The sequence below is a fragment of the Pteropus alecto genome, unplaced genomic scaffold, assembly GCF_000325575.1.
Source record: "Pteropus alecto unplaced genomic scaffold, ASM32557v1 scaffold75, whole genome shotgun sequence".
Taxonomy (NCBI): domain Eukaryota; kingdom Metazoa; phylum Chordata; class Mammalia; order Chiroptera; family Pteropodidae; genus Pteropus; species Pteropus alecto.
Window position 1 is genome coordinate 30,778,866 of NW_006440638.1, and position 27,504 is coordinate 30,806,369.

Sequence of the window (27,504 nt, forward strand, 5' to 3'; positions counted from 1 at the left end):
GTGATATTTGCTCCAGGTTTTACTAGGTTAAGGAAGCTTCCTTTGGTTATATATTTGCTGTTTTATTAAAATTTTGAGTGAATGTTAGAAACATTTTCTACATCTATCAAGATGTTTAAATTTTTTAACCATTTATAAAAACTAGAAGTGTAGTATGTTGAATTACTAGATTTTCTTTTTGTTGAACCATCTTTGCATTACGGAGATAATGCCATTTTCTTACACCTATCCCAGAGTGACTATTTCCCATAATTAAGAATTTGCATTCCTAGGAACTAACTCCTGGATATCAGTGGCACTGAACCATTTTTTGTTATGCAAATGCCTCACAGCATTTATCAGTGTGTATCAGGATTGCATGGGGAGGAACACTAAGATTTGTGTTCATAGCATGATTGTTCTGATGTACGATCCCATAGCATTTATTCAGGAAGCAAACATATCAAAGTTTAAGAAACTTCTATCCTATAAGAGACCTTAACTGTTTACAAAACAGTACCTTCCTGCTTTAAGATTTATCACTATTATCTGTGCAGAAATGCCACACTGAACTGATTTGGGCTGAATTCTATTTCCCTGCCTATTAGCTTGAATCATTAAATCTTCCCTACTTTGTTGCTCAAAGATCACCCATGTAGTCTTTTCTACTTCAGTTTTGAGCTTGCTGTCACCTTCTCATTTTGGGGACCTTGGGAATATACATAGCAAAGAAAACGAACACATTAATGAAGTAAGGTTCTGCTTTTCTAGTTTGAAAGATAATCATTTTCAAACTAGTTTTCAGCCCACAAGAATGTTGACTTCATTCAGCAAATATTTAGTGAGCTGCTGTTACTGAATCAGCAAGTATTAGATCCTACTAATGTGTCCAGGTATATCAAAGTTGTAATGGCACATACCTTACAAAAACATAGGTCATCTATCCTGCCTTCAGAGAGCTTACAATCATTTATCTAAGAAGTCAGGTAGCCGTGTACCTCCTGTGTGCCAGCCACCACCAGAGACCTTGAGAGACTATAGTAAAAAGGCTTGTTTAATGTCCAGTTTAATGTCCAGTCCAGTAGAGAAGCCAATACAAAGTAAATGTAGAAAGTTAAAAACAACAGTACAAGAATAAAATCACAATTCAAGGACAAACAGAAGAGAAGTCATAAATAAGATGTTGGACTCAGAACTTCATAACCAGTCAGAATGTCAGTGGGGACGAGAGAGGTGGGGAAAGGCTTTCTGCAAAACAGATGGGAAGTGCAAAGGTAAGCCTGGGGGACATTTCAAGTAAGAGAAATACTGCATCGAAAGCACGGTTGTCGGTTGAAAACAGGGCATGGTGCATCCAGGTGACAGTGGGAACTATCCATTGTAGCTGGACAAGAGGGTGGAAGTAAGGGTTAGGAATTAAGAGCCCGAGGGTCATATTTTGTGGTACCTCAAAAGCCGGCCTGGCTGAGGAGTTTGGATTTCCTCCCTAGGGTGCTGAGGCCGAGACTGCTCTGTGACACTCAGTCAGTTTCAGGCACCCTGCTTTCCTGTTTTTACCCTCCCAATGACCGAGCTTCAGTGTCCTCTCCTGATGAGAGAAGAAGAGCCCATAGACTTCTCTCATGCTGAATTCTTTTTTAATTTGAAAGCGTTGGAGCAGGTGCGCCATTGGCTTTTATAGGGATACCTCTCACTCTGGCTAGAGGATGTTAGCTTAGAGGCCCAAGGACTGGATGCCCCATGCAGAAAGAGCCAGCACAGATGTGTTGTAATATCCTTCCCACCTCAGCAGACATGACTAAACAAACTGTCTGCTTTGAACAATTAAATCATTTGTCAGAGCAGCTCACAGGGCGAGCAAGGCCTTGCAAGCAGCAGCGTGTTCTCAGCAGAAAAAGTACAGGGTGTGTATCTGCAGACTTCCTTCTGTGGAACATGTTGCCAGTCAATGTGTTGAACACTCTAAGTTAAATTTTTTAGGAAATGCAACCTTTTTAATTTAAAGAGCCATAATGGCCTGAGCTGTGTCTTGGCCCACAAGTCGCTTCCAGACCTCCTTTCATCTGTTTTCTGAGGAACTTAGATGCTGAATTATGAAGTAATGATTTGCTTTAGTCGAAAACAGAAATGCAAGAAAAACCTAAATTCTCTCCAACCAGCACCCAACACGGACCTCATCATGAAATGTGCCCCTCCCCTGAGATCACCACTGCCCTCTCAACCCCCAGTTAGCCATGATCTTTATTTCTTCAATTCTTCTTAATAACGAATAATAACCATTCACATTTGTTTTACTCTTTAAAATGAGGACTGCTTTCCTCCTCGTGGTCCCTGTGAGTGTCCCCTCATCACAGGACTGTGGAGTTAGGCAGGCAGCCTTCATCTCTCCAGTGCTGTCAGCTAGTAAGTTACAGAGTCGAGAGAGACGAAAACCTGGTTGTTCTGACCTGACCTGGCACTCAGGGGGATGAGGGGGCTGCTGTGCAAGGTGTATAGCCAATGTAGGTGTTGGGGGAGCACGGAGACTTGGGACACATGTCCTGTTAGCCTGAGAGGTGAGGGGACCTCACTCTCACCTCATGCTTGGCATTTACCTCCCCGCCGCTTGTGTGTGAATAGACTGGAGTGCAAACCACCTGGGGAGGTCAAGCACCTTCTTCACAGGCACACCCTACTTCCTTGTACCTCTCCTTTGCTGGATGACACTAAGAGTACTCACTCACTTGTAAACGTCCTTAAACCCAAGGAATAATCAGATGGTCCTGTGTTTTGGCTCTCACTAAGCTCCGCCCTGACAATATAGCATTTCGAAGTTTCTTAAATAGCTAAAAATGGTCTAATAATAACAGCAGCAGCTAACATTTATTGAGTGCCTACTGTGTGCCAAACACTGTTCTAAACCCTTGTTGGCATTGAATCTAATTAATTTAATTTAATCATCAAACTTATTTAATCTTCCCCAGAATCATCACTTAGTAGGTGATCGCTTGTTAAGACAGAGAACCGAAATGATTGCATTTTATACCAACTGACAGACCCATTTGTCACTAAGCCTCCCGTGCTAGACTTTGTAAGGCACTGCAGGAGAGTCATCCTACCCTCAGGGTGCTTGAGATTCAAAATTCAAGAAGAGAATTTACATGTGTGATTCGGTGCTGAGAATGAGCCTGTTTTTTTATTCCCTCATTCAACAAGCATTTCTTGAGCATGATTTATTGATGCCAAGCACCGTGTGAGATGCTGCAGACATTGGCCTTGAGCGCATCATCTGCAGTGAGTAAACCAGAAGCACAGTGTCCTGGGGGCTCAAAAGAGAGGAGAAGGAGGACAGAGAGGGAGCGGAGTCGGTGGCTGAAAACACAGGCCCTTTCCCCAAAGTTAATGAGAACACCTGTCTCGCCGTGGGGCGAGGATGGATCTAGATAACATAGAGTCGTGTTTACCACAGTGCCTGATATGCAGTCCGCAGGCAGGAAAAATGAGCTATTTTGTTATTAGAATAAAAAGACTTTGGTGGCGGCTCTGAGTTTTGTTCGTTTGTCTGTATGCCACTCCCTAGCCCTCATTGTTAGCATTGGCTCACCCATACGCGAGGTACCAGGATGCTGACCTGGAAGGTGTCCCAGAGGAGTGGGGAAAACAGGCCCCAGCCTGAGAGAGAAGCACGGGGGAAAAGCACCTGAGACAAGGACAGCCCAAAGGAGTGCCTTTGGGCAGAGCAGAAAGCAGTGCTCTTCACCCTGGAGTCCCTGACCTGGAATTGCAACCTCCTGTGGGTCAGAGGGCAGACACGACACCCTCACCCCACCCTAGCCACCCCCCTACACACACACACACACACACTCACTCACTCACTCACTCACTCACTCACTGTGGCGGAGGGCAGCGACACCCTCACCCCACCCTAGCCACCCCCCTACACACACACACACACACACACACACTCACTCACTCACTCACTCACTCACTCACTGTGGCCCGCAGGGGCAGGGAGGCACATTGGGCTGGGAGCCGTCTCAATCACTGGTGGCCACACTGAGCTGTTTATCCCCCCAGCCCTCTTCTCCAGCTCCTTTCATCATCGCTGTGAGTGTTCATTTAAACTCAGCAAGATCCGTGCCAACAAAAACAAAGAAAATGATCTCTTAGTGGTTATTTATATTGTAAATCTCCTCTGGAGTGATTTTTTTCCCCAGTCCAGCTTGCAATAATTTATTAAGAAAGATAAAGTGATTTTTAAGTGTGATTTTAAAAGAGTTAGATCCATATATTAGTTTGCTTTCTGTTATTCTTCTGCCTGGGTTTAATGTTGTTCCCAACGTGAATTTTCATTTCCCTTCTTCTCAGGATAGTTTGGGACCTCTGAGAAAAAGCCCCATTCTGTAAAAACCGTCAGCCATTACATAAATATACTGAAGCAGAAACTCTTCCTGAAATGACTAAAAACTGTCATTAAAACTGCTTTCTGAGATGGGAGGGAATACATGGAGCTGATTCTTTAAAGATGTTATTTTTTGAAGTCAGATTTGTTCTTTTGTCTCTTAACCAAAGTGCAGCCTTCTGAACTTAGCGCCTATTGTTGATCAATGAACCAAGAAAGAGAAAAGAGCAAAAGAAAAAAAAAAAAGCCAGAAGCAGAAAACCGAATTGTTTATAAAGTAGATTTAAAAAATATATATTTATTAAGAGAACAAACTACCCTTTCTTTCCTGCTCTTAAATTTTTTAAGCTCTTTTAAGCGATGGCCAATTTAAAAAACTTGGAGCACATCTTGAGGCCCAGGTTTCCCACCATTACAAATGTGTAACCACAAAGGAAAAGTCAAGAATCGCGGCCCTTTCGAGCTGTCTGGGCTGGAAAAGTACTGACCAGAGGAAAGCCTCAGCTGGGGCCGTGGGGCTCCGTGCTTTCCCCTCCTTCTTAGTGAAAAGCTGCATATTGGTGTGGTTGTGCCCCTTTGCCAGGCTGTCATCTTTACCTGGAGCAGAGGACGTTCATTTAATCCGAACAAGAAAGAAACTTGAGATTCCAGCAACATGTAGTGAAAAGCTTCTGGAGCCTTAACGCTGTGCCCTTCTGCTGTAAGTTGGACTGCGCCAATTCTGGGGCAGCAAGCAGATACCTATTCTGCACAAGCATCTATATTTAGGTACGGGCATGAGATTGCCAAGGTAAAGAAAGGCATGGTCAGTGTCGCCTCAGCACACTGTTTATTTTGGAACAGAGGCCCTCACTGTCCTCCCATCTCTGCTCACAGGCAGGCCCTGTGTTGCCCCATGGGTTAGACACTCTCACAGAGGAGAAGGCATCTCCCCTAAGCCCAGGCAGTTTGGAAGGCACCAGAGCCCTTCCTGAAAGACTGTCTTTCATGCTGGGTAGCTACGTGCTCCTGGGCAGGGACTAGACACCGTGGTTTCCTATTTGCTGTCCCGCGCACCATTTTGTAGAAGGCCAAGTAGTCGAGCCCTGAGTGGCTAAGCCATGTCCAGTGGCTCATCGTCTTTCAAAGCAGTTGTCCTTTAACCCACGGTGGGAAGCTGCTCTCTCCTGGCTCAGTATCCTAGGCCTGCTGCCTTCTTAGGGGACAGAGCCCCAGTCACTGCTTGCCATTGTATATCTGGCCACCTTGGGAGCCCTTGAGTGTCCCTCCCACCCCATGGAAGTGCAGCTTAGCTCAGCAAACTTGCCCTAGGGCCTAGATGCTTCTCCTGCTCTCGGGCCCTCACCCCGGAAGCCTTCCCTGTCTTTCCTTTTCTGATTTCCTGTTGGGAGCCTCCACTCCAGCTGGCCTTCACCCTCATCCTATACATCCTTACCCCACTGCCTTTGCTTGCTTCAGTCACCCCAGCTGTGCTGCCAGTCCACACCCGTTTTCACTTGAAGATCACCTCCTCCAGGAAGCCTTCTGTAAAAGCCTGACTGATTTATTCCTGGGATGCTTTACATGAGAGCCTCTCACCATTCCTTCTGGAATGTTTTATCCTCAGGACCTAGACCCAGACCGTCCTGGGCAGAGCTTTAACTGAGCACCCAGTCCTCTGCTCCCTCTAGTTCAGGTCACTCCCCTGGGCCCATCTATCCCCTGGGCACACCCTGCCTTCTGTTATCTAAGGTGTGCCTTATCTTCCTGGCCTGATGAAGACTGCCAGGGAGAAGGGACCATCCCATCTTCATCATCTTTGTATCCCCAGTGGCACCTAGCACAGTCGCCAAGTCCCTAAGGTGGAACCCAACTTCTGTCATCCTAAAAGTCTCCCGCACTGGCCCCTCCCAGGGGATGGTGTGCACAGCAAGGTAAGGTTCAGAGCAGGCTCCCTTTGACAGGTTGGGAGAGCAGTGATGGGACAGGAGCCCTGGTGGGACTCTCAGGCTAGCAGACAGAGGCGACAGCTGTAAACCCAGTGGGAGGACCCAGCTCTTCAAGTGGCTTTGGCGTTTGAGGCACATAGGCTCTCTCTGAGGAGGGCTTGGCCTTCTGTTTTCAAACTTGCAGGTCCAGGCTCCTGGGCACAGATGTGGGGGGACCCTGGATGAGGCACTCTGGGTTTTACCTCCTGGAAGAACTGTTGAGCAGTTCCCTGACCCACCTTCCCAAGAGCCTGCAAGAGAACTTCAGAATTCTCCTGGACCCAAGGCTCCTGCTAGCCTCATACTCTCACTCATGGTAAAACATATTCCAGAAAAAACATATAAGCCCTGAAGCTTATTGTCCTCAGCAAGGAAAAAGCAGTTCTATGTGGGAGGGACAGAGCCCCCTGCCAAATCACCATCAGGCGTGGCTGTGTTTCAAGAGGGAAGGGTCTCAGGACTCACCGTGGGGAGAGGAGACCCCCTCCACTGAGCAGATCGGGGTGGCCAAGCCAGCCTGGGTAAGAGGAGTTTGGAAACACTACCCCCAGGAGCCAGGGGAGCAGGGCTGGAGGGAAACTGATTCTGATGAGTTCGAAATAGTTCATTAGGAACAAATTAGGTAGTGAAATAAATGTCTATAAGGATTGCTGTTAGCGTGTACAGCCATCTCATAAACACTGGCGCTGGCCTACTCAACCCACCTTCCAATGTGGGCTCAGGGAAATGTGCCGTCAGCAGCCTGGAAACAGCAGGTGGGGAGTCGGGTAGGGGTCGGGGTGGGGGGGCGGGGAGGAGAGGCTCCACCTTGCCAGCACCCTGTTGCTTCAGCAGCAGCCATCATCACTGACTCCGCCTTTAGTTTTATCCTGGCGATGTAGCCTGAACTGCAGGATAGGTCTGTGCCTTCCCAGGACCTTCACCAGGACTGCAGAGGAGGAAAGCCAAAACTTCTGTTTCCTAAAAAAAAAGGTTCAGAGTTTCATGCACAGCAAGGGAGGATGTTTGTGTTCCATGGATGTTGCTGCCCTTGTTTTCAGAGTAAACGTTTGTGTAAGTGCACTCCAGCACGCGGAGTCCATGGAGAGTGGACCCTCTCACCTCTGTTTGTGCAGGCGTGGACCAAGCCACAGCTGAGGACCACTCTGGTAGTCTAGGATTCTAGGCCCAGCTCTGCCTATGACCTTGCTTATGCCATATCCCCTCTCTGGGCCTCGGTTTCCCCTTATGCAACAATGCAGGGGTGGGGGCGGGACGGCGGTGAACTTGGTGTGTGTAAAATTATTTCCAGCTCTGCTCTCCATTTCTCCTGGCACTGTCCATGATCAAGTCACTTCCTGCTTAAGTTCAATGACTTAGAATAAACCCAGACTCCTAACCATGGGCCCTCTGATCACAGTCCTCCCATCCCTCTGCCTTAGACTCTTCATCCCAACCACACGCTCTGCTCTCATGGTGAAACCCATCGGTCCTTTTGTAAGAGTTTTTGCTGATCCCACAGCCCCTGAAGCACACCATGCCCTTTCCTGCCTTCAGATCTTTGCACCTGCTGTTCCCTCCACCTAGAGCCATCCTCCCTCTGCTCTTTGATGGGCTGGCTCACTCCCATCTTTTGGATCTCAGCTTAAATGTCACCTCCAAGAGACCTCACTCAAAATCCTTGTCTAAACCAAGTGTTCCTCTGTTATTCCACCTCTCACTCCTTGTTTACTTTCCTTCGCGGTACTTAGATATCTCAGAGCTATTTTCTTAAATCTGGTTATGCGTTAGTTTCTTGTTACCTTCACGAGAATATGAGCTTCACACAGTAAGGACCTCCCAAGAGTGGGACCTTATCTTTCCTGATCACTGCTGACCACCCAGAACCTGGTACATAGTAGGTGTTCCATAAATGTTTGTTGACTGGCTGAGCGGATGAATGGATAGATAGATACTTCCTCCATAAAGAGTTTCGTTTTTCTTCCTGATCTCTTAGTCTCAGGCCCCATTTTCCCTCAAGGATCTGCATGTAGTAGTGAGGGAGATTACAAAACAAACCAAGTGTCCAATATGATGTCCTTAGTCAACAGCCAAGAGGGATTACTCCTCACTCCACTACTTGCTTCTGTGGCCTCAGTGCACCTGGACTCAGCTTCATTCAGCATTTCCTAAGGGGCTGCTTAGTGCCAGGTTCTGAGTGAATGCTTTCCGATCATTGTTTTATTTACCCTTGATGACCTTTGTGAAGTTGATGGTGGAAACTGAATCTCAAACAGATCAAGTAACCTTGTCTAAGCTCATAAAGCTATCAAGTGGCAGAGCCCAGATCTGAACTTGGAAGCTCCTTGCCCCATATCCAGTGCTGTTTCTTTCATACATCTAATGCCTCTGAGCCAAGCTATAGCCGTGAACATAGCAAGGGCCCAGGAAGGTGGAAAGTGGGCCAACGGGTACCTGTGTGTAACTCCAATAGCCTCTATTGTCCACCTACCTAGGAGGAGCACAGAGGCTGGGGCTGACTGATGTCCCTGAATATAATGGGAACCTGACATCAGTCTGTGGCATTTCTAGAGACCTGGTGTCGTATGGAGCATGGGGGTTGTGTTAGGATTAGTGATGATTGAGAGCCCAGGGGACGGGCTAGGTGGCACTGCCCTCTCAGCAGTAACCTGTTAGCTGCTTCAGGAAGGCCTTTCTGAGGCCAGCACAGGACTGTGTCATGCAGTTTCCCTTCAGGGGATAGTTCTCTTGGCGAGATACCCACCTGAGCCTCAAAACGGACCTACTCACTAGAAGCTGCAGTAGAGAAGAAAACATAGGACATGGAACCAAACAGACCTGGTCTTGAATCTTGGCTCTGCTATTTACTGGCTGTGTGACCCTGAGTCATCTCCCTCTCTGAGCCATAAGTTCTTTATCTGTGAAGATCCCATAGTACAGTAGAGATTAAAGAGAGTCGTATTTGAGTATGACACAGGATTGGCACTTAATAATTCTTGTGACTGAGGAAGGGAGTGACATCTAAGATGTCCTCTCCTAGGAGAGACAGCAAAGAGGAAGAAACAGCTCCATGTTATTTTCAGCATGAAAAGCGTTAATTAGGCTATTATATGAGATTGATTACCCACAACTTCTAAGAACTTAACCAAAAAATGTTAACGATGTGAACAGGGATTTTTTTTTCCCCCAGGTTGTAAGGTTGTGTTCTCAATAATTTAAACAAGTAGCAGCACATATTCACATATGTGCCCTCTGTGAGGCACTATTCTGAGCACTTCATCTCAAGGCCGTAACTCATTTAATTGTCACAATAACTCTGTGAGAGAGATAGCATTTTTGTCTTTGTTTTTCAGATGAGAAAACAGAGGCACAGAGGGATTAAGTAAGTTGCCCAAAGTCACACAGCTCGTAAGTGGCAGAACAGGGATGCAATCTAGGAAGTCTGACTTCAGAGGCAGAGCCCTTAACTTCTAGGCTAAATGTGGTATTGGTTGGTGACTAAAGGGAAAATCCTGTTCAGGGTAAGAGAAGGCATGCCATCTAGCTGAGGAAGCAAGGGGATGCTAGACTGTAATGATTCTGTTCTGCTTAAAAAGTTTAAGAAATAAGACCTCTGGATGAAATGGTTAGAAAACAGTTTTGATGCTGAAAGGATGGAATGGGGCCCCACTTCAGGATTGCCCACCCTCTGAGTTCTTGTCCATTTTGGAAAGGACACAATATTCCTCTTATTATATATTTTGGCAATTATTATAAATATGTATTTATATTCCGTGAACTTCCCCCATTTTAGCTTTTCTTTTTTTCTGAATTCTTAAAAAACAAGTTGAGGTAAAATTTACTTACAATAAAATGTATGTAAAAGTATACTTTTCTCTGAGTTTTGACAGACTTACACACCTGTGTAACCACCACCACAATCAAATAGGGATGATTTCCATCACCTCAAAAGGTATGAATTTCCTTGGGGCTCTTCAAAGTCAAACCCCCCACCACCCAGCCCCAGGCAACCAAGGGTCTGCTTTCTGTCATTACAGATTCCATTTGTATCTTCTAGGGCTCCATATAAATGGAATCATGGTTTTTGTTTTGTTTTTATTTTTTATTTTAAATTTTCTTCTTATTAATATGGTTGACATATAACATTGTGTAAGTTTAAGGTGTGCAACTTGTCGATTTGATACATTTATATATTGCAGTTTGATTACCACTGCAGCATTAGCTAACACCACCATCAGGTCGCAATTATCCTTCCTTTTTTGTGGTGGGCACAATTAAGATCAAGTCTCTTAGCAGCTTTAAAGCTTATAATACAGTTTTGTTGTCTGTAATCACTATGTTGTGCATTAGCTCTCCAGGACTTATGTATCTACTGTTGGCAAGTTTGTACCCTTAATCAACATCTCCCCAATTCCCATACCCCTAAACCCTGTTAACTGCCATTTGACTGTTTTTACGAGTTTGGCTTTTAAAGATTCTACACATAATGAGATCATACAGTGTTTGTCCTTCTCTGTCCAACTTATCTCACAGCATAATGCTCTCATGGTCCATCCATGTTGTCGAAAATGGCAAGATCTCCTTTCTCATAGCTGAGTAATATTTCATTAGATAGATAGACAGATAAAGTAGATATAGTTACAGGTATATGCCACATCTTTATCCATTTATTCGTTGAGGGACACTTAGGTTGTTTCCATATTAAGTAAGTTGCCCAAAGTCACACACCTTCATACTGTCTTCCACAGTGGCTGCACCAATTTACATTCCTACCAACAGTGCACAAGGGTTCCCTTTTCTCCACACGCTCACCAACACTTGTTATTTCTTGTCTTGTTGATAATAGCCATTCTAACAGATGCGAGGTGTCCCATTCTGGTTTTGATTTGCATTTCCATTACAGTTAGTGATGTTGAGCACCTTTTCATGCACCTGTTGGCCATTGGAATGTCTTTGGAAAAATGTCTATTCTGATCCTCTGACCACTTTTTAATCGGATAGTTTATAGTTTTGTTATTGAGTTGTATGAGTTCATTATGTATTTTGGATATTAACTCCTTATCCAATATATGGTTCGCAAATATTTTCCTCCACCCTGTAGGTTGCCTTTTCATTTTGCAGAAGCTTTTTAGTTTGGTGTAGTTTCACTTGTTGATTTTTTCTTCATCGCTTGTGCTTTTAATATCATATCTTAAAAATCATTGCCAAGATCTTGTCAAGGAGCCTCTTTCCTGTGTTTTCTTTTAAGAGTTTTACAGTATCAAGTCTTATGTTTAAGTTTTTAATACATTTTGAGTTAATTGAGAGCAGCGTAAGGTATGAGTCTAGTTTCATTTTTCTGCATGTGGTCATCCAGTTTTCTCAACACCATTTGTCAAAGAGATTATTCTTTCCCCATTGAGTGTTCTTGGCTCCCTTTTCAAAGATTAGTTGACCATAAATGTGGGGATTTATTTTTGGGCTCTCACTCTATTTTTATGCCACTACAATGCTGTTTTAATTACTATAGCTTTGTGTATAATTTGAAAATGTGATGCCTCCAGCTCTGTTCTTCTTTCTCATAATTGCTCTGGCTATTTGGAGTCTTTTGTGGTTCCATACAAATTTTAAGATTGTTTTTCAGAATTATATAGTAAGTACTCTTTTGTCTGGCTTCTTTTGCTTGGCATAGTATTTTTGAGATTCATCCATGTTGTTGCATGTGTCAGTAGCTTGTCCCTTTTTATTGCTGAATAGTACCCCATTTTATGAATGTACCATAATTATTTGCTCACCTATTGATAAGTATTTCAGTTGTTTCCAGTTTTTGGACTATTATAAATAAAGCTCCAATGTGTGTTTGTGTACAAGTCTTTGTGTGCATATGTGTTTTCTTTTCTCTTGAGTGATTAGGACTGGAATTGCTGGGTTATCATGAGATAAATGTTTAATTTTTAAAGAAACTATCAAACTGTTTTTCAAAGTGTCCGAACCATTTGCCCTTCCCACCAGCAGTGTATGAAAGTTCTGGTTGCTCCAAATACTGGCCAACACTTGGAGCTGGCGGTTTGTAATTTTAGCCATATAGATGAGTTTGTGATAGTATCTCATGTTTTAATTGCAGGTCTCTGATAACAGTGGATGCTGAACATCTTTTCTTGTACTTATTTGCCATCTATATATCTTCTTTTGTGACATCTCTTTCAGACCTTTTGCCCATGTTTTCACTGGGTTATTTATCTTCTTATCGTTGAGTTCTGAGTTCTTTATATTTTCTGGACATAGGTATTTTGTCAGACATATGTATTGCATATATTTTCTCTAATCTTTGGCTTGCCTTTTCATTTGCTTAATGTTATCCTTAAGAGAGATAAATGAATTTTGTTGATGTCCAGTTTATTAATTTTTTGTTGTATGGTCCATATTATTAGTATCATAAGAATTCTTTGCCTACCCCAAAATCTCATTAAATTTTGTTCTTTTCTAGGAATTTTATACTTTTAGCTTTTACACATACGTTCATGATTCCGGTTAATTTCCGTTTGAGCTATGAGTTGAGGCTCATTTTTCTCCCTAGGGTTATCTAATTGTTCAGGCTCCCTTGGTTGAGAAGACTCTCTCCACTGAACTACCTTGGCACCTACTGAAAGTCAGTTGACCTGAAATATGTGTGGGTCTATTTCTGCCTCTCCTCTTTTATCCTCATCCCATTGCCACACTGTCTGGTTCCCGTAGCTTTATACAAGGTCGGGGGCGGTCAGCGTCTATCTCATCCCATGTTCTCTGCCAGTCAGGCCTAGATGCAGGGCCCTTGGGCAAATACCTGCCTGGGATTGAGTCATGGCCCTCTCCTGATATCCCAGGTCATCTGAATTTGCATTATTTGATTCAAAATTATGTCTTCTTTCCGAGTAAAGTCTGTGTATGTTTATATCTTGCACTCTAGAGCTCTCAGGCTTTTCTCCCTTCTCCACCTCTCTCCGTTGACCCCAAAAATCTTTTGAGGTAGAGAACAAAAATACAAAGTGTCTGCCTTTTTAAAGGGGCACTTTTCAGAAAGTTTTCTAAGGAACTGCAAAGAAGAACTACATAATGGAAACCATTTTGCAGCCTCCAGCATGGCCATTTATCTCAATAACCATTTCATTTAAAATGTGGGCCAAACATATAAATCATATCTTGAAAGAAAGTATGTTGGTGCCACAGAAATTGCCCTGTATTCTTACCACCTAATTTGAAAAATGTGTTTTGAAGCTAGGAAGAAAGCAAACAAGCCTGGGGCCCTGTGGTCCTTTTCCCACATGTCCCCAAAATAAATCCTTGCTACTCCCCAAACTAAGCAGGAAAACTCAAGCACATAAGACACACCCTGTTGTTAAGTCACTCTCTGCTGCTGCTATTTTGGACCCTCCTGCCTTTGAATGTCATTAGATAATTAGGGCTTGAGAGCCCAAAACCAGGCTGCTTCTCACCTGTCCTTGGAGTGACCCCCTCTCCAAGCACAGAGCACTGCTGCCCTTGTCCTTGGGCTATAAACACAAGTTAGAGCTCTTAGATATTAGTGCTCATTTAAGGACATGCCCAGAGGGAGAGTGCTAAATATAGCAGGGCCCTGAGGCCCATTTTCCAGACTAATCAAATGGGGAGACACTCAGCAGCCTGTACTATGGACTGGTAAACCTCACTGTGGTTAAAATGGCAGTGTTTCCCCTTAGCAAGTTTCTTATTTTGCTCAGCAGAACTTCTTGGGGCGGGGCGGGGTAGGCGGACAACAGGTACTGAGTCCTTGTGGGCTGTGATTGGGTGGAGCACTTGCAGCCAGTGCTCACTCCTCTAGGGTCCAGATCCCTGAAGGGCTTCAGTATCCCCACTCTTTACATTGCATTTTTTTCTGATTGTGATAAGTCTTATGTGAGCACTGTAAAAGGTTTCTAAGATAACAAATAAAATTTATACCCATGATTCCACTACTTGGGGCTTATTCTAGTTTGCTTTTTACTTCTAGCCTTTTTTTTTTTTTTTTACCATGCATCTATGTGACTGGAGTCAGATTGATCATAGTTTTATTTTCTCTAATTTTGATCATTTTCTCACATCATTAAAACTAGTTTGAAAACATGCTTAATCCCTGCCTAATACTCGTCTTATGCGTGGGCAAAGCCCCCACACCACCCCTGGTAACGGGAGGACAGGAATCCCAGCTCCGACAGCAGTTTCTCCTTTCTGGCCTGGGGGATGGCTTGAGCGTCCTGTCTCCCATGGGGCAGACCTCTGCCTCCTGTGTCTCTCCTGCCTGGCCTTGGAGGGCAGTTCCTCCTCTGGTGGGAAGTTAGAAAGAAGCAGCTCTTCCTCAGATAGATTGTCCTGGAGCCTCCCTGACACTGGGTTATCGTGGCCTGAGATCTGCATCTCCCCAGGAGAGCTGCAGCCTCAATCAACCTACCTTGTTCTCCATTCTTCCTCATCCAAGCCCAGTAGCTGCTCTCAGCAGCCTGTTCTCCACTGCTTCCCTCCTGTGCCTCCTTTAAGATGAGACCCCTGGGCACCCCCTTCCAGGACATCCTGGCTTTGTCTCTTTGTGTTTCGAATGTTAACGGAGTTCCCAGTGCCTGGAGCAGTGAATGTAGGAACTGCCAAGCACCCGCCAGCACTTCTGAGTGTAGGCCTGGTGTGTTGGCCTATCCTTTTCTCTGGATCTAGGTTCTAAAGCATGAGGCCATTTTTTTCAGACCTCCTCTCCTCATCAGTTGCAGCCCAGAGCATCTTTGTAGGGAGAGTGGGGAGGACTGGGGGCTCAGAGGCCCCCCGAAGGTGGAGTACTAGCCGCATGTGTGCACAGACCCAGGCTCTGCCTCCTCCCTCAGTGTGCCTTTGATCAGCTGCGCTGCGCCGTCTGTAGTCAGACAGAGGCATCCTCTGCACCCCATGGCAGGGGTAGAGCCCCCCACCCCCGTCCTGCCGCCAACGTGAAGCATTTCCTTTATCCTTTTGCTCCCCTCACCACTGGCGGCCTGATGTGCTTTGTATGTCATTATTTGTTTCTTACCAGCTGCCTTGGCCATGACTGTTTCTTAACCTTGTTTCTGGAACCCCTGGAGCAGTGGGGGTCATAGGGCAGTCATGCAGGGCCCCTAAATTGGGACTTGTGGGGGTGAGGATGGGAAAGGCTTATGAGTTCTTTATCAGAAGACTAGAGCTAGAAGTTGCCCTAGAAGTTCTAGCTAAGCCCCCAACCTCTTTTCCTCCCCCAGCCCTCAGCTGCCTGTTGTGTGAAGGCTGAGTTTGGGGCTGGAGTTCCCTGAGAAGAGAGATTGGATCTTAATTCCTCCCCCTAATCTGGTGTCCAGCAGAGGCCAGGCTGGAGGAGGTAGTGTCTGGGTACAAGCAGAATGGCAGATGGGCATCTTTCAAAGGGGAGGTACCAAAATGGCAGAGTATAAGGGGGAGTGCAGAGCCCGGAGCATGGGTTGGGAGGGGAAGTCATTTAATCTCCACTGAAGAAGGCTGAAAGCTGAGTAGATATAAAGGGAGTGAGGCCTCTGGCTGCTAGGGACATATAGCAAGGGCACTCGGACGTCCTGTGCAGGCCATGGGCTGCTGACCCCCGAGGGAACCTTTGCCATCTGCTCCAGCCTTACTTATGCACTCTCTACCCTCTCCTTCTCTCGTTGTCCCCTACAGCCATCATCTGCTCACACAGACAGGCCTTGGCGGTTCACACCAGCCATCCCAGCTGAGGGCAGAAGGATCTTGATAATTTTGCATCCCATGATATAGACATGGACACTGGGGCACTGTCCTTGGATTCTGGACTTACTGTGAAAGAGAGGGCAGGGTTATTCCTGAGTCGACTGAGGTGTCCACGATGTGACAGGAATCTGGGAACTGGGATATCAGAACCCAGGTCTTTACCCAGTGGCACCTCCTGTGCCCCCACCCCACCCTAGGCACATGTTGCACAGGTGGACCTGGGTCCAGCGTGCTCACAGGTTAGCCTGCGAGGCCACCATCTAGGAAGACCCCTAACTGCTGCATACAGAGCATCCTTTCTGACCAGCACAGTCCTGTTCTGGAGCCTATTGGAGTCCAGAAGCAAGAATTGTCCACCACCATGCATTCCTAAAAAAAAGGTGTGGCCCAGAAGGAGAATAAGATCTCATGGCCTGGGGCTAAGGCCTTGCTTGGAAAGTGGCCCCACTGCCCACTTATCCCACGGCCTCCCACTAGATGACCACAGTGTCTTTTGAGGCTTGGAGGCCACGGGCTTGACTAGCCAGAGACCCCAGAAACCAGCTGGACTGAGGGACCTCTTTCTTCACTGTGGAGTCATATCCAGAGCAGATGGTTCTGAATCACCATTCATTCAAAAGCCATGTATCGAACCAGGCTTTGCTGCCCTTGGCCTGGTGTGGCCTGGTGACCCGGTGGCTCCAGTAGGAGAGAGAGAGGGAGGATGAGGGTGAGAGAGGGGGAGGGGAGTTGTGGGAGGGGAGCTGAGAGAGGCCGGTGGGGCCAGGGCATGGAGACTAGTGGCCCAGAAAGGAGTATGGATTGCACTCTCCCTGTGTGCCAGGGAAAGCCTTTGAAGGCTGTAAAACTGGTACATTACGTGATGGGATTGTTTTCTAAGAAAACCAGTCTGGTGCTGTGTGGAGTGTGGGTGGGAACAGCACCAGAGGCCTGTGGATACCCAAGGAGAGCAGCCAGGGGCCAGTGACACTGAGGAGGACAGATCCCGTTCCCTCATGGGCATTCAGAGCCTGCACCAGGGCCCCTGGAAACAGCCCTGCCCTCTCCTGGGGGTCCCAGCGGCATCTCCACCCAGCAGAGAGAATCGTGCCTGTGGGGACCCAGCAAGGAGGCGTGGGGAACAGGGCTGCTCAGAGGCCCGGAGAGGTGCGGATATTTCCATTTTTTAAATTAAGAAATAGAGAAATGCCAAAACCAGGTTTCAAAAACTGTGGTATATTTGAAACATTTACATTTTACAAATGAACACTTTTAACACAGAGACAAATATAATTGTGCCATTCACAAGATAATTACAGTGTTTATAAAAGAAAAACCTTAGTCTGTGGTATGCTCCAGGCAGTGTAGTCCAGAAATGGGACACAAGTTTGAAATTGGATGACAAAAAGCTCCTCTCAAATGTGTCTGAGAGGAGTGGAAAGTGAAACCTTGAGGCCCTCTGGGTATGTGCGGTCTAGCCACACATGGTCCCCGGCCCCTTGTGATGAGCCCAGATGGTTAGAAAGTCCCCCTGGTTCAGAGTTGTGGGTCCAGTCACTGCTGAGGGGCGGGGTGAGGGTCGGGTCAGGCCCCCAGCTGGCCCAGAGCAGCATGGCCTACTGCTAGTGTCTCTCCAGCTGAGCCAACAGCCCAAGCCTCAGGAAAGGCGCTTAGGACCAGCCCCCTAAATGGGGTCAGAGGACAGAGGTGAGGCCCCAATATCCAGGACAGGTTGGAGGCTGGCCTGGCCTTTCGCCTGCCCTGGGTTTGCCCATGGTTCCGTTGTGTGCTGATGGCTATGGAGCCACTTATTGCGTCATCTTCACAGTCAGTCCAGGAAGCAAGCTTCAGAATGTTCCTCATTGTTTTTTTAAAAGAGATTACATTTAACGATAAGGAAATTGTAAGATAAAGTGGGAAAAGCCTCTCTTCTGCTCCTTACCCGCTCCTTACCAGCTCTTTACAGTCTCCTTGACAGGTTACATCATTTCCTCTGAGCCTGAGTTGACTACTTTGTAAAATGGGGGTGGTCACAGCAAGGTCCTCAGGCTCCTGAGAAGACTGAGTGCAGGCAGGTGTTTGGGCAAATAATATGCCACTGCATGGATAGACTGCATTTTCCATTCATCAGCTGGTGGACATTTGGTTTGTTTCCACTTATTGACTGTTACGGATAATGCTATGAACATTCATGTATTCTTATGTGGACATAGAAATTCTTATGTGGATAGAAGTTTTCATTTCTCTTGGGTCTACACCCAGCAGTGGAATTGCTGGGCCATATTTAACTCTATGTCTAAGCTTTTGATGACTTGCCAGTCTGTTATCCAAAGACGCTGCACCATTTACATTCCCAGCAGCAACACATAAGGGTTCCAGTTTTTCTACATCTTCACCAACACTTGTTATTATCTGCCTCTTTGATTAAAGCCATCCTGATGGGTGTGAAATGGTACGTTCCTGTGGTTTTGACCTGCACTTTCCTGATGGCTAATGATGTTCAAGTTTCCATGTCCATGCCTTTGTGCTTCTTAGCCATTTATATGTCCTTTGTGGAGAAAGGTCTGCTCCTTGGCCCATATTAAATTGGGTTATTTATCTTATTCTTGACTTATAAATGGTATAGATACAAGTCCCTTGTCAGATATGATAAGCAGATATTTTCTCTCACTCCGAGTTGTCTTTTCACTTTCTTAATAGTGTCCTTAAATGTTTCTTTAGAAAACATAATATTTTTCATTTTGACGAAGTCCAGTTGTTTTGTTGCTGTGCTTGGGGTTATTTTTCTTGGTTTCATTTTTTAAATATGTAAGACATTTACTTGATTCCAAAGTTAAAAGGTATGCTCAGAGCAGTTTAACCTCCATTCCACCCACCCCCGAAGATAGTCATTTAAGTCAATTTCTGTTTTACCATTCCTGTGCTTATTTTTGCAAATTTTAAAAAGAATTTTAAATATTCTTATTTTCTTTCTCACACAAAAGGTGGCATGCCACAGATGCTTTTTTCCCACACTAAGTAAATCTTGGAAATCGCCCCATATCAGTTCATTGAGCTCTTTCTCACTGTGTTTTAGGGCCACAATGGCCCCTGATCTGCATGTGCAGTGAAGAGTTTAATTAGCTGATTCCCACCTGTATCGTTTCCAGTCTTTTCCTGTAACAAACCATATAGAGTGAACGATGTCCTTTTATATTTGTGGAGGTGGATCTTTAGACTTTGAAAGTGAGCTTGCTGGGTCAACAGTTAAGACATAAGTAATTCTGTCATATACAGCCAGATTTTCCTTTGTAGAGTTATACAGCTAATGTTCCATCAGCATCGTAGGGAAGTGCTGTTTTCCCACTGGATCACAAACTGAATGTATTGTGAAGCTTTAGGATTTTTGCCAATCCGATAGGTGAGAAAAGGTTCTCTCTGTGCAGCTTTTTGAAAAATCAACTTTATTAGGGTATAATTTACATAAATTAAAATTCATCCATTTAAAATGTATAGTTTAATGAGCTGTGACAGATGATCTACTTTCCGTCACCAAGGATCAGTTTTAATTAGAATTCTATACAAATGGATTTATATAGTATGTAGTCTTGTGCTGGGCTTTGACTCAGCATAAGGATTCTAAGATGCATACGTGTTGCTGCATGTTTCAGTGGTTTGTTCATTCGATGGTGAGTAGTGTCCACTGTATGGGCATTTCACAGTTTCTCTGTTTGCTTGTTGATGGACATTTGGGTTGATTCTAGTCCGTGCCTATTATGAATAAAGCTGCTATGATCACTCTTGCTCAGAGCATCTTCTTGCAGATGTGTTTTCATTTCTTTGAGACAAATCAGAGTAGAATATGCCTGGGTCATATGGTAAGGTATGTTTAACTTATCAAGTCACTACTTTTCACCCAAGTGGTTATGCCAATTGACATTCGTACTAGCAGCAGTGTGTGCGTTCCCAGTCTTTTTTATTTCGGCCATTCTAGAAGGTGAGGTGTGCTGTCTCTTAGTGGTTTAGATTTGCATTTCCCAAAGGATGCTGAACATCTTTTCAGGTTCTTTTTGGCCATTGTAGTTCCTCTCTTGTGAAGTGTTTGTTCAAATCTTTGGCCATTTTTTAAAAATCCATTTGTCTCTTTATCATTGAGCTGAAGAATTTCTTGTATATTCTGGATACAAGTCCTTTTTATATACCATGTGGATATTTTCTCCTAGTCTGTGGGTTGCTTTTTTATTTTTATAGTGGTCTTTTAGAGACCAGAAGTCTTGATTTTTGTGAAGTCCTAATCATTTTTTTCTTTTCTAGGTAGTATCTTTTTGTGTGTTCTAAGTAGTTTTAGCATTTCTCTTATTCTGATTAAGGTTGAGTACCTTTTCTTATGTTTAAAGGCCACCTGCCTAGCTTTTTCTGAGAACTATGTCTTTGGCCTGCTTTTTAAAAATCAGTTTATTGATCTTTCTCTTCTGTATTTTTTAATTTATTTGTAAGGGAGATTAGCCTTTTATGGAATGTTACAATGTTTTCTTCCGGTTTGCTGTTTGTCTTTTCGACTTTGCTTATAGGTTTTTCCGTGCAAAATTGCAAGTATGTTTCAACATAATCCGATGTATGTTTTTATTACTTATAGATTTTAGGTCTAAGGCTTCCCACTCCTGTATTATAAAGGAATTCACCCATGTTTACATCTAGTATTTGTATGGTTTCATTTTTTTACATTTATATCTCTGTTCCATTTGGAGTTGATTCTGATGTACAGTGTCAGGCATGGAATCACTTTTATCTTTTTTTGCAAATGACTATCCAGTTGTTCCCATATCATCTATATTAAAAAGTCCATTTTTTTTTTAATGATTTAAGGCCATTCACCAGATCTTTATCATGAAAATACTAAATTTCCATGTGTACTTGGACATTCTATTTTATGCTGTTTCTGGACTCATTTTGTTCCACTGGCCCATCTGTGCTCAAGGCGGACACAACTCTAATTATAGACCTTATGACATGTTTAAACATATAATAGGGGAACCTCTTCATTGCCCTTCTTTTCAAAGATTTCCTTATTCTTATTTTTCCACATAAACTTTAGAACCAGCTTGTCTCGCTCCAGAAAAGATAGATTTCTTTAAATTGAGCTTGTTAAATTTATATATTAACTTGGGAAAAGTTGACATCTTGATTGAAGTTGAATCATCCTATGCAAAATCTTGATTGAAGTTGAATCATCCTATGCAAAAACAAGAGGCGTTTCCCCATTCTTTTCGTAAGATTCTTGTGAGGCTGTTGCAATACTGTTTTGAAGAGAATTTTTTATATATTGTGCATTTCATGTTAGTTCTATTCCCTAGTAATTTATCTTCATTGTTTTCATAATGGTTTCTTCCCTTTCATTACATTTTCCAACTGGATGTTGTTTGTATATAGGAAGGCTACAATTTGTTGTTTTATATCTTCTATTTTACCAGATGCTCTTTATTGTTTGTATTCATCTTAGCATTTATTTTCTTGGGTTTTCTAGGTTTACTTGTGTATCATCTACAAAAAGATGATCTCTTCCTTAGGGTACAAATACATTTAAAGTTTTGTACTGCATATTCTCAAGTCTCTTCTTTTAAAAAATATGGTACCAATTTATACTTATACTTCTCCTGGAAGTGTTTCTTTATACCCTTGCCAACAGTTAGCATTAACATTTTTAAAAAATCATTGCCAATTTAATACAACCTCCATTCTGGGCCTTCTCCACCAGGTGCTATGCAGACTGATCTCAGACCCCTCTGGGAGTCTATGGTCTGGATGAGGCTTAAGTCCCCACCCCCACCCCCCACCCGCCCAACTTTATTTAGGGATAATTGTATAATAAAAATTGTATATATTTAGGTTGTACAACATGACGTACATCTACACATTGTGAAATGATTACCACAATCAAATTAACACATCCATCACCTCAGTGACTTGTGCGGTGAGAACATTTCAGATATACTCTCTTGTCAAATTCAAAGCATACAATACAGTATTAAACTATAGGCATCATGTTGTACATTAGATTCCCAGAACTTATCCCTCTTATTAACTGAAAGTTTGTGCCCTTTGACCTCCATTCCTCCACTTCCTGCAGGCCCTGGCAACCACACATCTACTCTCTGGTTCCGTGAGTTCAGCTTTTTAGATTACATGTGTGAGATCGTAAGTGTTTGTTGAGGCTTTAGTTTCTGGAGATTAAAATGAAGACTGTTGCTGCCTTCCTGTGCCTAGCTGCTGGGAAAAGGACTTGCTGCCCTAGTGGAGAAACCCATCTCAGGCCCAGGGAACTTGTTCTAAAAAATCCCCATGCAGCTATGTAAAATTCATCCTCCCTCTCCTTTCTGTAGAGTCTCCTCATAATAAGCTCTTTGGGTGTCTTACTTGATCCCCTACACAGCCTGGGCAGTGCCAGCAGCAAGAGGCAGAGCCAGGCTCCTTCTCAGATGCCCATATTCAGGCCAGCTCTCTCTTCCCCACATCTGAGACCCAATATACTAGATGATAAAATAGATGGCGGCTCCTGCTTTCCCATAAAGCCCTGCTCTGGGCTCGGCCCCCCAGCATCCTGTGAACAAACCCATCTGCCCATTTGCAGACGGCATTGCTCATTGACATGGACTTTTCCACGCCCTGGCTGGTAGTGGTTTCCCAGGAGGCTGGGTAGGAGGTCATAGAGCCCCCCACTCACCGGGCTCACCCCCCTCATTTTCCTTCCTCTTGGCCTGGTAGGGCCCCCGCCAAGGCCTCCGCCTTCACAGAGCCCACCCCAGCCTTGAGGGCAGTCCAGGCAGTCCTTTTTGATCACATAACCTTTCCCCTGTGCTCCCAGCCCTGCACCTTGCTATGCAATCCTAGACAGGCTGCCTCACCTCTGAGCTGGTTCCCATCTGCACCTCACAGGCTCTTATAGGGAGTTAAGGAAGGAGTATTTGCACCAGGCATGTACAACTCGTGGTACAGGAAGGGGGCTCCATAAATGTGTTTATTGAATGACACAGTGAAAGAATGAATTCCGCTGGTGAACCCTCTGGTGGTTCGTTCCCCTGTTCAGATGGTCAGAACTGAAGGCTCATCGGGCCCAGGGGTTCCTAAGTGAAGCTTTCTTTCGAAATGCAGCCACCGCACATCTTACTGCTGAATCCTGCCCCCGGCTGCAGGCCCAAGGAGTCTACTTGAAGCTATGCTGAGGATGAGCCGGGTAGTGAGCTGGGCCCAAAGTAGAGCAGGGCCTGCCTGGCCACTCAGGTTACTGGACCCCAGAACTTGCTCCTCCACAGCCCATGTTGGCATTGCAATCTCACCCCCAGTGTCCTCGGACAGTAGGGTGTAAGTAGAAATGGGGATGTGTATTTGAGAGGCATGCCCCCCCAGCCCTCGCTGGCTCAGGCTGCTGGGTCCTAAGGAGAGGAAATTTCCTTCTCTGTTTTCTACATCCTTGACTTTGAAAGTCAAACTGGTGCTGATATTTACCTTGGCCAGGCCTCTTCGTCTCCCCGGGGCCAGCCTCGTGTAAACACTATGTTCCTTCTCTCAGCTAGCATTGAGGTGGCCTTTTGCAACCAATTCTAGGAATTTTGAAGGTCTGAAGGCGTAAGTTCAGGGGCCAGCCTCCCAGGGGGTCCAGGGTACAAAGAGTCGGGGGGCCTCTGTGCTGGCCACAGAGAAAGAACTGGCCTATGGGGCCTCCCCTCACTTTCATTCCTATGGAGGTTCCTATTTTCTCCATATTCACATCCCCTCCCCCACACGCCAGACTCTTTAAAAAGTCTCAGGTTCCCCAAGACACATACACTGAGGGACAGAGGCAGGATCTGGCCATCTCCACTGTCCTGCAGTAGGTGCCCCCTGGGGCTGGTGGGGAGGGACTCACTCTCCAGGGGCAGCCTGCTCGTTAACGTTTGTCTGGGTATGTGGTTTTTAGTCCATTTGGCACCAGGACCACAGTTCACATGGGTGATGGAGCAGGCCGTCCAGGGTGGGAGCCTGTGGAGGCAGGAAGTGTGTGCGTGGGCCATCTGGACCCCATTCAGCAAGTGCACAGCCCAAGTCCCTGCCTGCAGGGAGTTCACCTTCCAGAGGACAGATGGACAATAAGAAGGCCGTTAAAAGAAAGAAGATGATCTGGGGACATGGTCAGGGCCACAGAAACAAGAGTGAGCAGGGACTGACTGGGGTAGGGATGGCCACTCTGCTGTGGACCCCGGAGAACTGAGGAGGCGTTCACACTCCCTGGGGCCAAATTCCAGCTCTCCGCACTGACTCAGCCACGGGCAGGCTCACTTACCAGAGAGACACTGGGCAAGTAACTTCACTTCTCTGAAACTCGGTTTCATTATATAAGAAATGGAGGTGTCAATCCCTTAGTGACAAGGCACTTGTGAAGCACAGCGTGTCACATGTAAGTGGGAGCCATTCTTCCTTCTGCTTGTCATCACAATGGTACAGCTTTGAACATCAGTGGGCCTCACTGGGCCACAACCAATGCTGAATGTCTCCCCCGTCTCCACGCAGATCTGGGACATGAGTGACGACGAGACCGTCTGACACGGCTCATCCTCGCGTGGCCAGCTTCTCCCCGCTGAGGCGCTCGGTGGCCAGAGTGACTGCAGCCTCAGGATTGGTGACTCTGGGCTCTGTGCCCCTCCAACTTTTCTGGTCCTTTCCTGTCCATACCTTGAGGACTGGGGCCCTCCCTCTGCGGCCCAGGAGCCTCTGGTGTTCTCCATGTCTCATGATTCCTCATCTCACCAGTTCTGAGCTAAATAATAACCTTGGTAATGCCACCAATCTGGGCCTTGGTTCCCTCCATGAGCAGTTCTTTGTTGTTGTCACAGTGTTTGATAGTCAAGCTCCCAGGATCCTTTCTGCCTTGGCCCCCATGAGGTGACGACAATGAGGACTGGGAGGAGTTGGCCCAACAGACTAAAAGGGCAAGTGAGAGAAACCAGCTCAGCTGACACCACCCTCCCACAGCCAAGTGGGGGCTGCTTCCTCGTTGGTGCCTTGGAAGCCCTCAGTCCAGTGTGGGGTGGCTGTCTCTATGTGTGTGCCTCAGTCTATGTCCAGGTGTCCGACAGGCACAAGGTGGTTCAGATGGGCTCAGGTGTGTATCACTCAGGCTTGGACCAAGTTTTTATCATCCCGGGTTTGCACATCTGTGACACCCACGGAGGTGGGTATGGAAACCCCGGAGAGAGGAGGTACCCTCTCCACACGCCTTTTATCCTTGTGGTGTCATCTTTAGTCTCATGCCTGGAACCAAAGTCAAAATGGAGTCTGAGACTGACTCTTACCAGAGTAGGATTTCTGTAGGTTAGGTTTTAAATGATGCTTCTTGGAGTTAAATTATAATTTTCCAGCCCATGTGGGGCTTAAATAGGGGAACCTTGGTAGACAGGTACAGGGCCACCGAGCACCCCACCCCCAGGCCTCACATCAAAGGCCCTGGCACTCCAGGACCCAAGGATCACACATATAGTCCGTGGTTTAAGAGCACTTTATTATTGTTCTTAAGGCTACTTTTAAGTACAAAAAAAAGATGGCCTGCCAAACCTTTTTTTTTTCTTCTTCTTCCAGGAAAAACAGGCCACAGAGAATGGTATATTACAGATTTACAGACGTGGAGAGAACGGTCAGAACACACTGCAGATGGCGTGGCTCTGTGAAGAACCTCGCTGTGCTCCTCCTGATGCGGGGAGTGTGTTCCCCTCCCGGTCACATGTTTGCTTTTCTGGGTCCCTGTCTGCCCGAGGCCCCCTCTAGGTACTGCCTATCCCAGATAGGTCAGTGCACCAGGGACCCGGCTGTCAGAGCCGTTGACCCCTCCCAAAGCGATGGCCTCATTCACTGACAGAGCCGTCTGAGGAGCTGTTCTTCACAGAGCCCACCGCAGTGGGGTTGTTTTCCTGTGGCGACGCTCAGTAGCCTGTAGCAATAACAAACTAGTGGCTATTAAGGCAGATGCAGTGTTCTCATAGAATAACTGTGTTCCTGCACTTTTACAGACAAATCTACGACAAAAAAAAGATCAACTTTTTTTTCCAAACAAAAAAATATGAATGATTACAATAGGAAAGGGAAAAATTAAATAGCTACATATCATTAACAAATTAATTGTTCTTCAAAAAATACCTACAAATTTCTCTGTACATTCTTTACGCACAGCGTAATGATGGTCTTAAAGTTACCTATATAAAAAAAGTGTTCTCAACGATTCTTCCTACAGAAAATATAGGGGCCTGAATGCGGAAGCCTGGAAGCCCAGTTAAGTGGGAGTGAAATGTGTGCAGGGGCGAGAGGAGAGGGGCTTTGCTTCCACCTTTTCAAAGACCTGCAGCCACCCCGTGACCACAGCAAGAGCCAATCCTCCGACACTTCCACCTGGTGCCAATTTTCAAAATGAACCAGCTAACCTGTATTTTACTCATACTGAAAACCAGCCTCAACGGTTCCCATGAGTCCATAATGCCTTGCAAGTGAGGTGGTCATGTCACCTGGCCAGGCGACTTCTTAAGCTCTCTAGTGGGTGAGGCTGGAATGTAGCCCGGCGGAGGGGCAGGGGAATAAACACGTGCATTTTCCAAAAAAGAGCAGCTGTTGAACATCCACAGCTGTGTCTCATGCTTTTTTCTTCACCTAATTTCTAGTTAGTAGCTATTACTATGGCAAATGATAAATGCAGTAATAACTGTATAAAGTCAGAGGAATGTATACTGCCTTGGCCCCAGCGTATGAGGAAGCATACAAAATACCATATCACAGATTGTCAGTAATCTGTTCAGCCAAGAGAGTTAAAGGGAACAGTTTCTGCATGGAGGGAAGTTGGAAGACACAAATCCCAACTCCCCAGGGAGCTAGTAAGAAGCAGACAGGGATGCAAAAAATAAATGATGCTGTCAGCCTGCAGCAAAAACTCCAGCATCCTACACCATGGCTGCCCGATGATGACTCGACCGCCCGTCTACGGGGCCTGCCAGGGGCCAGCTGGCCACATACTACTTGGGAGTAACATGAATATCAAATACAAATCTTAGAGTATAACTGTACCAGCAGTAAGTATATCTAGGACTGTAACTGACAAAAATAAACTAATTCTGAACAGAAGCTAGCAAGTATTAAGGTTTGTGTTTACTGTCTATACACAATTAATAGAAACCAGCTATTTTTCTCCATTTAAAACATGCATTACGTTTAAAGCACTACGGAACCTCCAACCTCAGCTCTAGTCTAACAAACTGCAGTGTTTAGAAAAAGTAAAATGCCCGTGATTGGTAGAGTCTGCAGTCCAGTTGCAAGCACCTGAAATCTAGAGAAAGACCTATAACCTGTATGAGACTTCCCCTTCCAAAGCTGTTTCGTCTAAAATTAAACAACAAAAACACAAATGGTCAGAAAGGTCATCCTTAAACCCTTTGTTTTTCAGCAGTTTGCCCTCAGAGTACTAGCATCTCACATAAAGTTGTCAGGCGGGCAACCCTA

The 27,504-nt window shown here is 45.3% G+C and overlaps 1 protein-coding gene across 3 annotated transcripts in view; it reads left to right on the forward strand.

Moving 5' to 3' along the window:
• The window catches only part of ATG7 (autophagy related 7), a 220,501-nt gene extending 194,888 nt beyond the window's left edge, over nt 1-25,613 (forward strand). For all 3 annotated transcript variants that reach the window (XR_001517383.2, XM_006917625.3, XM_025050697.1), the window contains one exon: nt 24,538-25,613. Coding sequence is in view for 2 of the 3 variants with exons in the window: in XM_006917625.3 (XP_006917687.1) it covers nt 24,538-24,570 (33 nt within the window). In the remaining variant the exon portion in view is untranslated. The remainder of the gene's footprint in view (nt 1-24,537) is intronic.
• The last annotated feature ends 1,891 nt before the right edge of the window (nt 25,614-27,504 follow it).